Below are 16,269 nucleotides of genomic sequence, written 5' to 3' on the forward strand. Positions count from 1 at the left end.
GATCGATTACAGCGCCGCCTGCCGTCACGAGCGAATTGAAATCTGTCACGTGACGATTACTCACGCATATTCGAATTTATGCGCGTGTCTATATATAAAAACATTTATATATCTTTTAAAGAAGAAATGTATATATAAATGTATACAAATATATGCATGTTACTTTAAGATTATCCACGTTTCTATACGTTATATCTAATAAATTGAAAAATTAGAGGAGAGCATTGTCCGATCCATATCAATGTTTTAATTCCGCAAAGTTGGAATTTTTTTTTTAAAGCAAGGTATTTACGTGTAAAATATTTAATAATCTACATTTGCATTATGCAGTGTAAACTATGTACAACGTATCATCTATGTAAATAATGAATGATCTATAAAGATTATTATCGAAGATTTATATTTCGTCAGAAATATTGGAAATTTGAATAATGCGTTTTCTATTTTGTTTGCAATTTTATTTTTAGAGCCATTATTTAGATTGAGCATAATTTTTCAAATGTTAGAAAAAATTAACAATGGTTTTAAAGATTTTGATTATACCTGTGAAGAAAGAAAATATACATTATGCATATTGTGTCGCAATTGTGAGCTAAACAATATACTGCTTTTTATCTTTTAAAAGCTGTTAAAGACCAGCGTAATTAATATTTCTATATTAACATCATACATCTTCTATGGCATTGTATAATTAAGAAATAAATTAAAATTGAAATACATCTAACCTAATCTATATAATCTAGTTTAAACCTACTCTTTATTTTTGTATTATTATTTTTCGCCAAAATACAGTTTAAAGAAATCACGTAATCATTCTTTATAATAATTTACATTGGTCATATTGTCTACATGAAATCTTCTTCGTGCAGACAATACGTAAACGTGATCTTGAAATTTGAAATTTCCCGCAAAACGAAAATAAACTTGTCGGACCGGCGCTGACCGGCGCCGGCGACGAGCCACGGGCGGGAACGGCGCGATGGCGCCAGGCGCGTCGCCGGCGGCGACGCGCGCACGCGCGGTCGCGCCCGACACGGCGGACCGGCGGAATCGAACCGCGGCGCGGTCCGATACTCCGAGCGCGAGGAACGCGACCGCGGCTCCGCTCGGCAATATGGCGAGTGTGCGATGAGGGGTTGTCGCGTCGTGCGTGCCTCGCCTCGTCTCTCGCGCGCCTGCAGTGACGTTCGTTGATCGTGTGTCGTTCAACCGTGAGATATGCCGACGCCGACGGTGACGCGGATTCGCGGCCGCCCGTCTTGAATCGGCGCGCGCGCCTCTCGCGTGATCGTGTCAACGCCGACGGCGACGAGGGCGACGGCGGCGGCGTCGACGACGACGACGACGTCGGTCCGTCGTACGTCTCCCCGAAGACGTGGGGGTGAAACAACGTTCGCGCGACGTTCTCGCACGCGCGCGCGAGAGAGGAAGAGCGCGAGGATCGGAGGTAAACAAACGGCATGAGCGCGGTGCTCGGCGGCAGCGTCGGCAGCGTCGGCGAGTCGGCCGCGCCGGCGGGCGCCCTCCTGGACCCGGACGTCGAGGGCATCCTCGAGGAGAAGAACCAGCTCATCAGCCGGCAGTACGCCGAGATCGAGAGGCTGCAGCGCGAGCTCGCCGAGGTCTCCGGCGAGCGGGACGCCCTGCTCTGCGAGGTGTCGAAAATCAAGTTCGAGCGCGAGATGACCGACCTCAAGCGGCTGCACGATGACAGGTAGGCGCTCCGAATACTCCGATACTCATTCCCCTCGCTCGTGCCTTCTTGACCGCTCGTCCTCCCACTCGTGGCCTCCCAATCTGAGAGAAGGTAGAAACAAGGAATCGCACTCCGCGTACGCTTGTTTTTTTTTCTCTTTACTCCGCGATTCCGTCCAGTTTTCTTTCCCTCCGCGAGGGAGTTGAATCGCCTTTCAATTTGAGCGCGGAATGTGTGACGCGAACGCGGCCTGCATGCGAGGGCCGGGCCTGGTCGCGATACTCGCGATATAGAAATTCAGTTTTACCGGCGTGAAAGTGCTCTCCTTTTCTTTGTCTCTCTCGTAAGTTTGCTTTTTTATTCTTAATAAATGCGATCTTCGGCGCGTTTCCCACGCCTTTTGTACCTGAACCGCGCGAAACGGCGCGCGGTTTTAAGGCGGGACGAAGCGACGGAGATGAAAAGGTATATCCGAGATGCGAGGAACTCTCGCGAGAGAGAGAGACAGTTCTGTCCATCTCAGTCGCATTCTTCTATACTTTTCGCGCTTAAAGCGAGACGAGGGTGCAGCGGGGTAGCTGAATGCCACACGAAAACCCACATTTTATTTCCCCTCTTTCGAATGAAATAATGGAAGGTACGAAAAGAAATTGTGTAGCGCGGACAGCGCGGTAGCTTCTTAACGTATAACGTTCTCGTTTATTCGCGCTTCTGCGACGGGAACGGGGCAAACCGGGAAAACGCGGAAACCGAAAAAGGGCGTATCCGCCTTTTTCCCGCGCATTTAGGGCGCGTTGTTCTTTTTATTTCTTTTTCATCCCTCGACCCACTCGGTCAGGGTTTTCCCGATCGTCGTTTATTTCCCGGTTTTCTCCCCGTGTAGAAAATCCAGCGCGAATCGAACCGAGGGGGTGGCGGCAGTTCGCCCTCCCTCGCGCGCGTCGCCTTGTCCCTCCTCCCCCTTTCCTCCCCCTCTAGAAAAAGCCATCAGATGTCAATCATCGCGGAATTGATATTGCACCGGCGGCGAGCGTGCCGATCGCGGGGGCGGGCGTCCTCGCGCAAATTTTCCCGTCGCGTCTGATGAGTATCGCGAAATACAGGGGGGCGGGGGGATGCAATTCGCGCGCGCACGAATACGCACGGAACGATATATGCACCGTTTCTCGTCGGATTAACCCTTTGTTTCGCGACGTCGTTGTTTCCGCCTATTACGGCTATTACGATCGAACGCCGGCCGACGTTGCCGCGCACACACGCATCGCGAGCTCTCTCTCATCGGTCAGTCTTTTTCTCTCCCCTCTGGTTCAACAAGTAGCCGAGTGTAGATCAACCGAAAGAGTTAAAACGGAAAAAGCGAAACGTAATCTTCGCACGTATTTCTCTACTAGTTCTGGGGGAAAAAAACGGAGCACTCGCGGAAGGATATTTTCCTTTCAGCTTGGATTCTATTCCTGTTGAATAAACGGTCAATTTGAGCGTCTACACGGATAATACGCAAGATTAATGCGCTTGTCGCATCATTTCCTCTGAGTGATATTGCCTTTGATTAATTCCGTGATTATCTCCTCTCGTCGGAAGTGCAATGTCGAGACACTAGGTTATCGTTTATCGCACTGTTTCGATTTTTTGTATTGTATATATCTTCGCGCAAATAAGATTGAACGTAGCATTTCCTTAAATCGATACTTATCCGAAACTAATTGTAAAATGTACGATTTTATCGTTTACTTCCTCTCCTCAGGTCTAATTCTTTTCATTTCCTTTAAATCATCTGAGAACTACAGATATTCCGCAATATCGTAAAAAAAAATCGACCCGAAATATGTTGAAGATTCTACGTAGCGAAAGGAATATCCGACGGTTTTGAGGCTATTCGATTTATACATTATAAAAATATCGATGACTAGCCGTCGATGATTCGTCATTGTGTTTGGCCGTGCGTTTCGTCCCATTGACGTTTACATCAATGACGTTTCCCGGGGAGTGCTTAATACGCTGTCGCGCGCATGAAACCGTGACAATAACGCGAATCATTAAAGCGTACGCGAAAGAGAGGATCCCGCGCGCGCTTGTTCGCCGCTATCAATGTGCAAGCGCGTGCCCAGATAAATTGATAATCTACGACGGGGTGGGGGGAGGGGGCGCGAAGTACCACCTCGCATCGTGTCCGAGCCATCGAATTATAGATAGAGGCTGCGCCCGACCGCCTAGTCGCTAATGCGATACGCATTCATTCGACGTAGCCGCGAAATGTCGTGGAATATGATTATCCGGCCCACGGTTTAAATTCCCGTCCTCTCTCCCACCTTGCGAAACGCCGAACGCGAACGCGGTAAGAGACAGAAATTTTGTCTCTCCACGAGGTCGAACGACAGTTCGGGAACCAGTATCGCCGGGGAGCGAGAGACGTTTAATTAGCACACCAATTACCAGCCAAGTGAATATAAGCTGATTCTCAAGCCGCATTTTCCTAATCGCCTCGATTTCTAGGAAGGAAAATTTCCAACGCAATTCGAAACGCACCGATGAGACTCGCTCGTCACGAATATTATTACGATTAATTTGATATCACATTGCTCCATATATGCTTTTTCGAGGATAATAGAATTTATAATGTAGAAATTCTCTGCTCAGCTCTCCGTTGACAGTCGTGCGATACGTTTGTTCCTGCGCCGCGGATACGCCGCGCTTAATTAAAAGCGTTATTAAGTGCGCTCGTCAGAAGGAAACGGACCGCGTTGCCAAGACCGCATCATACCTTAATAAGGACAACTCGAATGCGTACGTCGCATTCATAAGCGTGTACACTCCCCTAACGCATTGTCGTGAGAGTGCCGCGCGCGTAGGGAGTAGTAGTAGACGCAACGACCTGGTAAAGCAAGGCGCGTATCGTCCATCTGGAAGAAAAGAGTCCGCGTGCGCGCGCGCACAACGCCGCGTAGACGTTCCCACAAGATAGGCCCCTAGACGGGATACAAGCGCGTTACGCGCGTTCTTATACGCGCCGTACGCTATAATGATAATAATTGATAATTGCATATCGGGCACCTTGCAACTCGCCCCGCAACTTCCCCGCCGTCGATCCTTACCGCGACAGATACGTAATTTTTCTCTTCCGACGCGCTCGTCGATTCGCCACCGTTTACGAGAACGTAATAACGAGAACGTAATAAGCCTCTGCAATGGCTGCTTCCTGATATTTTAACATTTATGTTTTCCTTCGCGCTTAATGCGATATAATAATCCTATATAATATTTTCGAAAGCAGATGCTAAACGACCGCGAAACGAGATCGGTTCGCGCGACTTCAAGTCGGGAAGAAAAATCATCGGTCGCAGATCACCATATGCGCTTAGCATTAGGATCGCGGCGGTAAAAGGAGAGGTCCCCAAAAGCGGTGACCTTGAGGCCATCCTATTGACCTGCTGGGGGATCCCGCTTTGAAGCCGTCTCTAACTTTACTACTAAGCTCATGATTTAATACATCTGGGTTGCAGAACCGGTCCGTCCCAGAACTTCGGAAACTTCTTCTCTCCCGTGCGTCTCGCGTGAGCTCTTTATCTCGCGTCCGCGCGCACGCCCAATTGTAAGCATAGTGTCGCGGGACGCGCGTGGAAATCCCACCGGCTTGCTCTCTCCTGCAAAATGCTAATCGAGCAAACACGCGTGACGCGAGCGCGACGTGGCCGAATCTCTCATTCTTTCTCCAGCGCTGTTCGAGACCTCCGAAAAACGTATCTTATGAAAAAAAAAAAACGGATTCTTCTGTGGCGCGATATTCAATATCTTCGTCCGTTAAAAAGAAAGCTCGCGAATCGTTCGATTACATCGTTACAACGACGCGAGGTCGACCGGTCACGCCAAATATATCCCGCACATAATTGGTGTTCTGCCTCCGTACAATCTCGGGCGGTCGAGAGATATTTGACACAGATTCGCGGTCGTTCGCGGTTCGCGCTGCATCTGACGTGTCCATTGTTCCCGGAAATTTATTGCGTCCGCGCGATGTCGCGAGGATTAGACGAATTTCAGACTTCCACGCGCGTTATCGAGCGGGCGTTTCTCGCACGAAAAAGAATCTTTTCAGAATTCGATAATTAATTTTCCAGCGTCATTGTGCCCGCTCCGCGCGTTTTATTCTTAACCTTATCAGCTGTGCAAACAGTTTGCCTCGAATGTCTCTCTTAAATGAGTCCTTTCTTTCGACGCTTGACGCTTGACGTCAATTCTTATCAAGGTTGGGTATTACGCAAAATGAAAAAATATGCAGTTTTTACAGTATCCGCTATTTCGTAAAAGAAGAGAAAAAAGATAAATAATCATGATTATGTATGATATGACCATTGCATAATTAAGATTTTGATTAATACGTGACAGTGAACAAACACTTGTAAATATTACCAATTTACGATTCGAGGACGCTTAATTTAATTTTACGAAGATTATGCAAACGCGAGTTTTACATACAGAAATATTTAAATGGAGAGACGGCGTCCGTTTGCGGCTTGCGACGAGAAAACTGCTTATTCTTACAGATTAAACGTCTCTTCGGCGGTTTTTCGTCTTCTTTGTGCAAGATCGTGGTAACAGACATACGTTTCCTTGTCTGCGGCGAAAAAAAAAGAAGAATCGACTTGGTCACGGCTCGGAAAAACGTAATACACGGTCGAAAAGAGATTTATGCTTCCAAGAAGCGGCGAACGTTCTGTCCAAACGCTCGTGTGTCCTCTCTTACATCTGGTACGAACATGTTAAAGCGATGCTCTCGGCATCCACACACGACGCATACCCTCAAGCCTTACTAAACGGTAACAAGGTTTTTTCCTACGTCTATTCTCGTGATATTTTCCGGGGACAGTCGTAGATTTTCCTAAAGGGACCATCTTCCTTCCATGACGATGAATTATGTCATGTGAACTTTCTAGATGCGCTTTAATTTCTCTTTAATTATTTTATTATTACTCCGAACTACTTTGACAACGTTCGGTCTGATTATTTAAGCGAACGCTTTAAGAATATTCAACGTACAACCATAAGATTGCATCTAAAGTCATGACTCTTCGTTGCACAGTCCTTCGATGTTGATTGCATCCTACGTGAATAGCTCTGCTATACTCTTTTTGTCTTCATTGAGCAACATTTACGCGCCCGATTGACTCCGGATCACCTTTATCGGATGTGGGCAAGGTTTCTATGGCTCCAAAGTTCGGTTTCGAGTTTCCAACGGAACGATTGGCTGCGTCTCTTGCGCGACTAATTGGCGCTGATTAGCATCGATTGCAAAACTGTTAATCGTCGATGCAATGCGTACGCGTAGGAAAAATACAGGAACGGGAATGCCGATGTGTTCTTGTTGTCATCGCCTGGTGCGTTTCTCTTTCTCTCTCCTTCACTTCTCCGGGGACGACGAAAATAGTTTATTTCCCTGTGGACCACTGCAAGGAGGACTTCGGACTTTTAATCCCACTTTGCTGCTGCACGCGACAAAGTATTGCACTCGCTTGACTGAAATCCACTCTATTTGCGGAATATATAAAGATTATAAAGCTTCAAATGCAGCATTATTGATCATCTCTCTTTTGAAATTCCTTAATTAACAAACTTTTTATCCTTTTTAATGCACCGGCAATAATAATCGCGCGGTCACGATTATTATTATTATTATAAACTTTTCTTTTCAATAAAAAAAATAATGATCGTATAAGCTCCTCTTTTTCGGCGGTTCTACGAAATTTGTACGCACCCATGTACATCTGAAAAATTAATTTCTCTATCAAAAAGATTTAATTCTACTCAAAATTCTATATAAATTTAATTTAGATCGAGACCTCCCGATGAAATAAATAACCAAAAGGTCATCAAGAATTAATAACTTAACAGCGAAGGATAAAATTATCATAATTACAGTGCTTAAAAATACTACCTCGCCGTAAGCAGTTTAAGTTACGAATATACGCTTGCTACGAATTGCTTGCTACGAATATACGACCGGACAGAAGGAGTCGATTTAGCGAGAAATTGGAAATTTTCAGCGAGCATTAGTACGGTAGGCGTGGTATAAATCGCATTACCAGATGGCAGATAAACAGGTTCGGCATTTCGGCCAAGGTTGTTGCTCGCAGCGGCGCGGCGGAGCGTCACTGCCGCTGCTGTCACTACCGCATCCTCGCGTCGCGTCGTGTGCGTGGGAAAACGGCGCGTGTTGCGCATCTCGACACTACTGGTGTGTACGTGAAATCGTCGCCTTGGAGTTGTCCAGTGACGCTCAGTCAGCCTGCGCGTAAAACGAGCCGTGCGCGGAGTCAAGCGGGTCGAGCCGTGCTGCGTGAGCGAATCGCGAGAGTTCAAGGGAAGCCCGTTCCCATTTTGCAAAAGCTTTCCCGTATTCGGTATTGCTATTTATACCCGAGAGGAAAAATAGGATCGAACGGCCTCCGGAGATTGGAACTCCACGAGAGAGAGTTCTGATCTCTTCCTCTCTTTATGGACTCCGTAAATGATCCACTTATGCGCTTCTATAGTTAGCCGCTATAGACCACACGGAATGGAGTCTAAATCTAAAGCTTCCCGTGACTACTTTTAAACTCTCTCCATAGGGCCCTTTGTATACCCGCGAGGAGAGCGAGCGCGTGGGCTCTCAGGCACCAGCGTGTCGCAGACATCGCCGTCCGCGTCCGACAGATAAAACGCGCGCATGCCGATCCGAAACCCCGTATCGTATCGGGGTATCTCCCCGAATGGTCGATAAACGGAAGCGGGCTGCGAGAATCGATGCATGAAGGACTAAAAATGCGAATTGTGCGCGAGACGCGGAACCGACGATGTTAAACTCCGACACGTAGGGAATTTCTACGTCACCGTCCGCGTTCTCCGCGTAATCCGCTTGCGCAATATAGTTATCGTCCTGCAATATCGCTTGCGAGGAGGAACGGGGAAATAGCGACTGTCAGAGACCGGGTAGAATGGATCGCTTTATGCGATTTTCCGGCTGTCGCGTGATTGCCGGTGTTTCGACGCGTCTCGCCGAATGTCTGAGATACTTGAGATGGACGATGATTTAAATATGGAAATGGGGCAAGTATGGATTCGCCGCTTTTTTCGATCCTCCTTTCTGACTGAATTTGATACACAGACGTATACATAATACACTAGACTTGTAATAACACCGATCTCCAGACACTTCAGGAAAATACGCAACATATATTATACTTGTATAGTTGCCTTATTATACAGTACATTGCCGTGGCTCTTGTATTTATGCGGCTCTTGAATTCCATATTTGATACGCAAGAGGCATCAGCTACATATTTTTCATAAATTTCTCCCTCTATTTTCCATCTAACCGTTTCTGCATTTATTTCTATTAACAGTGCGCGCATGAAAAATGTGCATCGCGAGTCTCGCTGCGGCGAGCCTCAGGATTCATCATGAGACGCTCGCTCGACATTAATTAAATTTTTCCTCGCGCAGAGAATCACGGTCAAGCACAGTGAGCTTAACCCCATTACTCTTATTTCACAGTACGTGGTGGGTGTATCCTGCAGGGTTGATTCTCTACATAGAGTCGGTTACATTGAGAGAGAGTAGAGCGGTTAACTGCCCGGTGTGTTACAGTACACGCGCGCGCGGGCTAAATGGATCGCAGTATCAAAGCGGCCGTTTGCCGCTTGGCCGAAATATTGCATCGGAGCTGTGCCGGTATCGATTACTGATTGAAAGTATTTTGGCTCAGTTTAGGTATAGCGGCAGGACGGATACGTAGCGCGCGAATCTGGGACATTCTAACCGAGTACGGTAGCGGGCACTTGGAGACGACCGGTTGATAAGCACTTATAAGGACACGTATCTCTCTCTCTCCTCGATCACTCCTAATGCAATCAACGTCGAGCACACGAAATCGCACGGCAAGTGTGTCAACTATACAAGGTGTTCGATAGACAGCGGCGGGAGACACGGCGATGTCTCCCTTGGAAAAACTCGTACATATACATTTCTCTTCTTTCGTGAAAATCTTATTCAATTGTACGGATATCTTGTTAATTATCTTTCCCGCATTCTGTCAAAGTCCACCTAAATAATTAGCCGAGAAAAACAAGATTGCGTTACTTTATATCTCTGTAGGAGTAGCGATACGCTGAAAAGCATGTTTCTTTTATTACTTCGAGGAAATATCCATGTCGCGATATCTCTTTTATGAAGAGGGATTGTCACGATTTGTGACAAGAAGCATCGTCACGTACAGCCAACCACGCCTATCGCCGAGCACTCTGTAATTTATGACGCGTCAAACTCGGGAACTATTGACACGTAATCGTAACGCGATACACGAAACTAAGAGACAAGTGTGATAAATCACCAGATTCTTCGCCGGCTATTGCCGTCGTATTACGCGTCGGCGGCTGGTTTATTGTTATAACACGCCGCGGTGTTATTCTATGCAGGGAGATAGACTCGCACGCGCGTGTATCGTTTGTACAATGCGCGCGGAACTAAGGCGTTGAAAGATTTCTATCTGCCACTATAGGTACGTGCATTGGGCAAAGTTGCTGATAGGGGACGTGTAGGACATTCTTGTAGTATGTAGTTTCATTGACATAGTATAAAATCGATATTTCCCTCCGTGAACTGCCTCGCCTCGTAAACAGCACTGTGATTCTACGGGAAGAAAGAGATTTCCTAGTCTCGAGCACTTAACATCCGTACGCACTGTTAAATATTAAAGGATGAAATTTAAACCAATATCTTGAGTTAAATAACATTTTGTTATTTTTAATAAATTTATTATTTTAGTACAAAACATTATTTTAACTCCATTGGTTAAATTAACATTGTTTTAGTTAAATTAACGACATATTGAGAGTAGGAGCAGTGGCGACTTATAGGAATGGTTAAAAATGACTCAAATTGAGTATAATTTGATATTACGAATTTAACAATGCAGTGCTCAAATAGAAAAGTCTTGTTATTATATTTGTCAAGTAAGCCAACAACAATATTTTATAATGTAACATACATTTTATTGATAAAATTTAATTATGTGGAATTTAATTTGTAAAAAATCTACATACATTGCATAAACCAACTTCAATATGATCGCATACTTTTTCAGGCTTTCAATATTTCACTTCGTGATATCTCTATTTTTCGTTTACGTCAGCTTTGCGTTTCTCGGTGCTGCATTCATCTCTGTAGCAGCAACTAACAATTCATTCGCTTTTATTCAACGTGGACAGAAATTACTGTAGTTGCGCCAGGAATGACGCGGTTGCTTTTGAATTTGAGAATTGTACAGGGTTGAAACAGGGACGAGAAAGGGAGAAAAAGGTCGTGAGAAGGGTAGAGTGTCCTCTCCATAGCGACGTTGCAATTACGCGAGTGCTTTAATGTCTTTGGTCACGCGAGTGCCGAGGATTGTCGATCTCCCTTCTTTTTTTTTTTATTTTCATGGAAATGCAGCGGACAAAATTCTCAAATTTGCATCGCTCCGTAAAGAATATGCGAATTACTCGGGATTACATTTTTATCTCTGCAACCTGCACTCTCTCTCGTGCCTCAGTTGCTTCTCGCAATGTATAGTATCGAAGGCCGTATTCATCGAAGCTGTACGTGCCTTTTCCGATCCTGGCCTTTGTACTCGATGAACGCCACGATTGGTCTTACAATCTCGCCCCGATAGGATCGTCTAGCCGGCAATTAATGCACCCGGGAGCCTTTCCGGGGTGATGACGAGGGACGCGCGGAGGAGATCTACCGTTTTCATCTCTACGAGCGAGGAGGCGTAGCTCTCTCTCTCTCTCTCTCTCTCTCTCTTTCTCTCTCTCTCTCTCTCTCGTATACGAAAGAGAGCAACAGAGCGACGCGGACGTCGGCGTCGCGATGCGAGAAAGACCGCGAGCGTCGCAGTGCAAGAAAGAGGGGAAAGAGAAAGAGAGAAAGGGCGAGAAGGAGGAGAAGAGAGGAAGCTAGGTGAGAGAGATTCGTGGGGACAAAGGGACGTCGTCGTGACGGCGCAGACTCGGGCGAACGCCGGGCGTCCCGACGCCTTCTCGCGTCCCTTTTATATCGCGTCGCCGCCAGTACATCTCTAACGATTCACGTCGCACTTTCCCCATTCACGCGCACCGCGGAAAAACGGCGCGGCGTCGGGCGACGCGTCTCCACCCCTTCGCCCTCCACCTCCTCTCTTCCTTCTCCTCGTCTCTTATCTTCTTCATTTCTCCGAGAGCGAAATTTGCGTCTCGATTCTGTCCGTCTGATTGTTTCGCGAGTGTGCGAATGTTCATTACGTACATTTATACGCGGTTGCACACGCGACACGCGCGTGCCCACCGACGTGCGCGTGTGACATAACGAGTGCAACGACTGTGTGCGTCATAATCCCTTCCACGACGATAGACTTCGGTCTTGCGATCGAAAGTTGTCCCGGCTTCTTTCCGCCGACTGCTAGGGTATCGCCACAGGTAGATATAGTACCCGTAAGAGTAACGTTAACATTTAATAATCTTCCTCCTCTCAGCGTTTATGAACCTCTCCCTTAATCTCTGATACTTTCGCCATTCATTACTGTCGCTCGTCGAGCGATTTATTTACGCTCGATTTTCCGCGAGCTGCATGATGATGTTAATCGCGCGTTAGCGATACGCATATCTGGGAAAATAAATAGCCATTCAGGCTGCGGGAGCGCACCCTCGTCGCCCACGCAGCGCACGCAGGCACCAGGCACTCGCGCACTCGCCGCGGGAGTGCACCGTGCGGCAGGAGATACAGATGCGGATTTGCACGGTAACGTCCCGGAGCGGTTTGCGTGAATGGTGGTGCGACCTTGCGGTTGGAATGTAAAGTGCTAAACCGGCAAAAGGATCGTGCAGCCGCGACGGATAAATCGACGTGCGCGAACCGACACCGCCACGTGCACGACGTGTGTTGCAATTATGCGTCGTGCATGTAACACGGTGACCCTATTTCGCAAATGACAACCTTGCATTTTTTTTCGGTTATATCGCCTTTTCCCCCGAGATTTGCGACGAATCGAGGCTCACTCGCGTTTCCTTCGCGATTTCTGAGAAACGCCGGCGGTTTATCATATATTTCGCCCCGTTCGCTCGATATTCGTCGAAATATTCGGCTGAAATCAATCTCGATCGCTGTTTTTTTTCCCTCTCCTCTCGTGAAAGGCCATCTGCGGAAAAGCAGATGGATGATTTATCGCGCGCGCACACACATTTTGCCGAGCGCGCTCGACAGCGGTTTATCGGGGATTATGACGAGCCCGGGCTGCAATATGAACGCGTTAAAATCACTGTCGATGCGCTACCGGAGGTTTTGCATGGAGATTCTCGGTTCGCTCAAGTGGGCGTCCCGCGAAGAGATAGCCCGTAGCTTTCTACGCGGTTTCCACCGAGAAATCGTACATCCCATTTGATAGGACGGCTCGTTAATTATACATTTTTTTTCCCTCGAGTTTGCTCGTTATACTCGCGCGTATCTTAAAAGATGGATTACATTATAGTTTAATGACATTATTTACTCCTACGCGCGTTTACGAGCACGTGGGTAAAATCAGCGCCGAGGGAACGGCCGATCAAGGCGAGCCTCTACGTGTGGGTCGCGAGCGTGAACCACAAATGGTCACACGACCGTTCGCCGTCGCCATATTGCCAAATTGTCCGTGCATCCGCGGCTGTTTCTGCTACTTGACTCGTATATCGCATACCAGAAAGAAAATAAGTGTCAAATCAAAACTTATATATTCAAGTTAATGCGTTTATTGTTTCGTGTATACGCAACAATCTATAATCTTCTTATAAGAGTTTCAACTTTTCATTCCAATTTCTTTTCTTGAGCTATAAAATGATTTCATTCAAGCAAGTTTTCTTCGTTTAACGCAATATAATCTTATTTCAAGATTTCCACGTTGAAACTAAAGATACTTTCAAATCAAGAACATTCTTTTTTTCTGTGTACTATCATCTAGTTTATGTAAACTTTTCAAGGCGATCAACATTGCACATCGCGAACGGATGTACGTCCGTCTCGCTCTCCGTCTTAAAATGAATATTGAAAAAAAAATTGGTTTAAATATAGACCGAACGGCGAGGTTCTTTCGCTGCCGGAAGAAAAATCCTGAGGACGCGAAAGAAATAAAATCGACCATAATTCAATCGAACCTGGGTGCTCGTTTTAACGAAATCTAAGTGACAAATCTTTCGTATTAAGAGCTGCCTCTCTGCGGAACTGCGCGCTGAGTGAAACTTGAGTCCGTGCCAGTTCCTGGCTCTCCGAGTAGGTAGTTCGAGTTCCAGCACGACACGATAAAATAATTGGATTGTCGTGAAAAAGGGCCAATGTCAATAAGTACCTTGGGATTTCCTGGAATAGGGCGCGCATGCCTGCGCGTTTCGTTACTCGCGATAGAATCAGTTCTTTGACATTCCGTTCTCGAATTAAGCTTCACAAAAGTATCTCTCGAAAAGGCTACTCGATGATAAAGCGCAACGAATCTCAATGTTCTCGTCATTTCGTCTGCCGGCCGGCGGCAATAATATACAAGCGCGAATTTAAGGTAGCGGAAGCACGACGGTCTTGGAGACCGGTGTTTTGTTTCGGTTACTGTGCTATTGATTTTTACCGTTTGTTTCGTCGACCCCTACGCACCCTTACGATTCCACCCTTCTGAATCATTCACCATTACGACGGCGATGGTGGTTGGCGGCGGGCCGGGCCCTCCTTAATAGCGATCCCAGCGCGGCGGTCTCGCGTGCCTTGTTCCGTCACGTTTCGCTAATTTCGATCGAAATGACTCACCGAATTAACGACGGCAATGCCGTGTCGTGTCATTTATCGTTTATCGCACCCGAGGATTTTGCGATTTGACAAAACTTGACGTGCGTGGGTGTATCCGCGTCACACGCCGCGGTCACGGCCGATCACCCGAATCCTGAATTTCTGGGACGGCAGAGATTCGCGGAGATAAATGAGATCGATGGGCGGTCGTCCGTGACCGGCCACAATGCTGCACGCGCGGAATATTCAACGGCGAACGTTGAATTTTCGCTCCCGCGTGCGAAATAGAACGCGTCGAGAGACGAGAAAATTTATTGCCGCTGATACTCGTGTCGCGCCATCGTCCTCTCTTCCTCTTTTTGCCGTTTTTCTTTTGTACCGCTTGTACTAGCGCGCGTTAAAAGACACCGAGTACACGAGGCGCTTCATGGACGCGCGCTTTCGGAGTATATCGATCGGCTTGGACTTTACGACCCCGACGAGGAGGATGTTACACCCCCGTGTGATCGCCATACGTCACGCACGTTGTCATGGTACGCACGCATGGTGTTCGTATACGAAGATCTGTCGCTGATTACCCGCTCCGTTGCCGCCGCACCGGTAGAGCGGCCGATAACGGTTCGGTGACAGAGAGATAAAAATAAACCGAGTCATTTTGCTTTGGGGAAAGTATTGTTCCGGAATCTTCGCTCGCGCGATAACGACTCGGATTGCGTCGAGCAAGTGGGAGGAAACCTGTGGGCGTAATCGACAAAACAACGTTGTTTTGTCGTTATCAACCGCGCTATAATATGCCATAATCTAAATTCCAATTTTCTGAGACTGACATTAAAAATACATATTGCAGATGCGCAACGAAAGGAGTATTTACTCGTAAATAGCATTGATATCAATCAAATCTCTCTTTTGCCATTTTTTATTTAATTTGTTGACATAAATATGAAGGAAGAGTAAGATTATATGTGTGTGACATTATTGATAATAAGAGATACCGTATCATCGATTCTATTAATAAATATGATATTTCCACTTCTCGTTCTATCGATTGATTGAATTTGTGCAAATGATCGGCCGAAAAACCCGATTTGGTTGCCACGGCGTCTCTTTTTCTTTACGTATGCGATTGTATCGTACGATACAAAAGAGAGATAAGATAATGGTATGTAAGTTTGCTTCGCGAAGTATCTATTGTTCACGAGTTTCACGTTCATCGCTGTGCAGTAATACGCGCAAAGTTTGGCACTTTTCGGCCGTGCATGGGCTTAGCGTGTGGATCGATGTGTTTTCTAAATGTGTGTTGTAGGAGAGGTAGTTACAGGTACATACTTTTATATTTTAGCACTCAAATAAGTATAGATACGCGTGAGTGAGTGTGAAATGTGAAGTGAAAGCAAAATTGATAGCCACCATATTGAAGGCTTTTAATTAGCAAATGTATCGTACGTATACTTGAATACATATTATTGAATACATGTTAAAATTCTATATTATTGTAGACTAGCTGCTATTAAATTGTATTGATAATTATATAATTTATTATCTTAATTAATATAATTATAAACGCTTCTTTAATATACGTAGGTATTATTTAAAGTGTCGTGACTCGCTCGAGATACCCAAGTTTTTATCATATCGTTAAATTCACGCAAATTTACAGTAGAAAGCCAGTTCGCGTGTTTAGCTCGATAATTAAAAGTTATCATGACGCGCGTAAATTATTAACTTTTGATATTCCTTCAAAATCGTTTATTCCCTATTTTAATAGCTGCAGAGAATTAGCTTTGGCG

At 46.1% G+C, this 16,269-nt stretch overlaps 1 protein-coding gene across 3 annotated transcripts in view; it reads left to right on the forward strand.

Annotated features, from left to right (window-relative positions):
- Window positions 1-1,094: 1,094 nt before the first annotated feature.
- Siz (Brefeldin-resistant Arf-GEF family protein schizo) overlaps window positions 1,095-16,269 on the forward strand; it is a 43,153-nt gene continuing 27,978 nt past the window's right edge. For 2 of the 3 annotated variants that reach the window (XM_071789849.1, XM_071789855.1), the window contains exon 1: window positions 1,095-1,714. In XM_071789849.1, coding sequence (XP_071645950.1) covers window positions 1,461-1,714 — 254 coding nt within the window. In that variant the 5' untranslated portion in view covers window positions 1,095-1,460. Of the gene's footprint in view, window positions 1,715-11,788; window positions 12,160-16,269 lie in introns of those variants that run through there. The other variant, XM_071789915.1, reaches the window with a different exon arrangement.

This window comes from Temnothorax longispinosus, chromosome 1, assembly GCF_030848805.1.
Source record: "Temnothorax longispinosus isolate EJ_2023e chromosome 1, Tlon_JGU_v1, whole genome shotgun sequence".
Classification (NCBI taxonomy): Eukaryota; Metazoa; Arthropoda; class Insecta; order Hymenoptera; family Formicidae; genus Temnothorax; species Temnothorax longispinosus.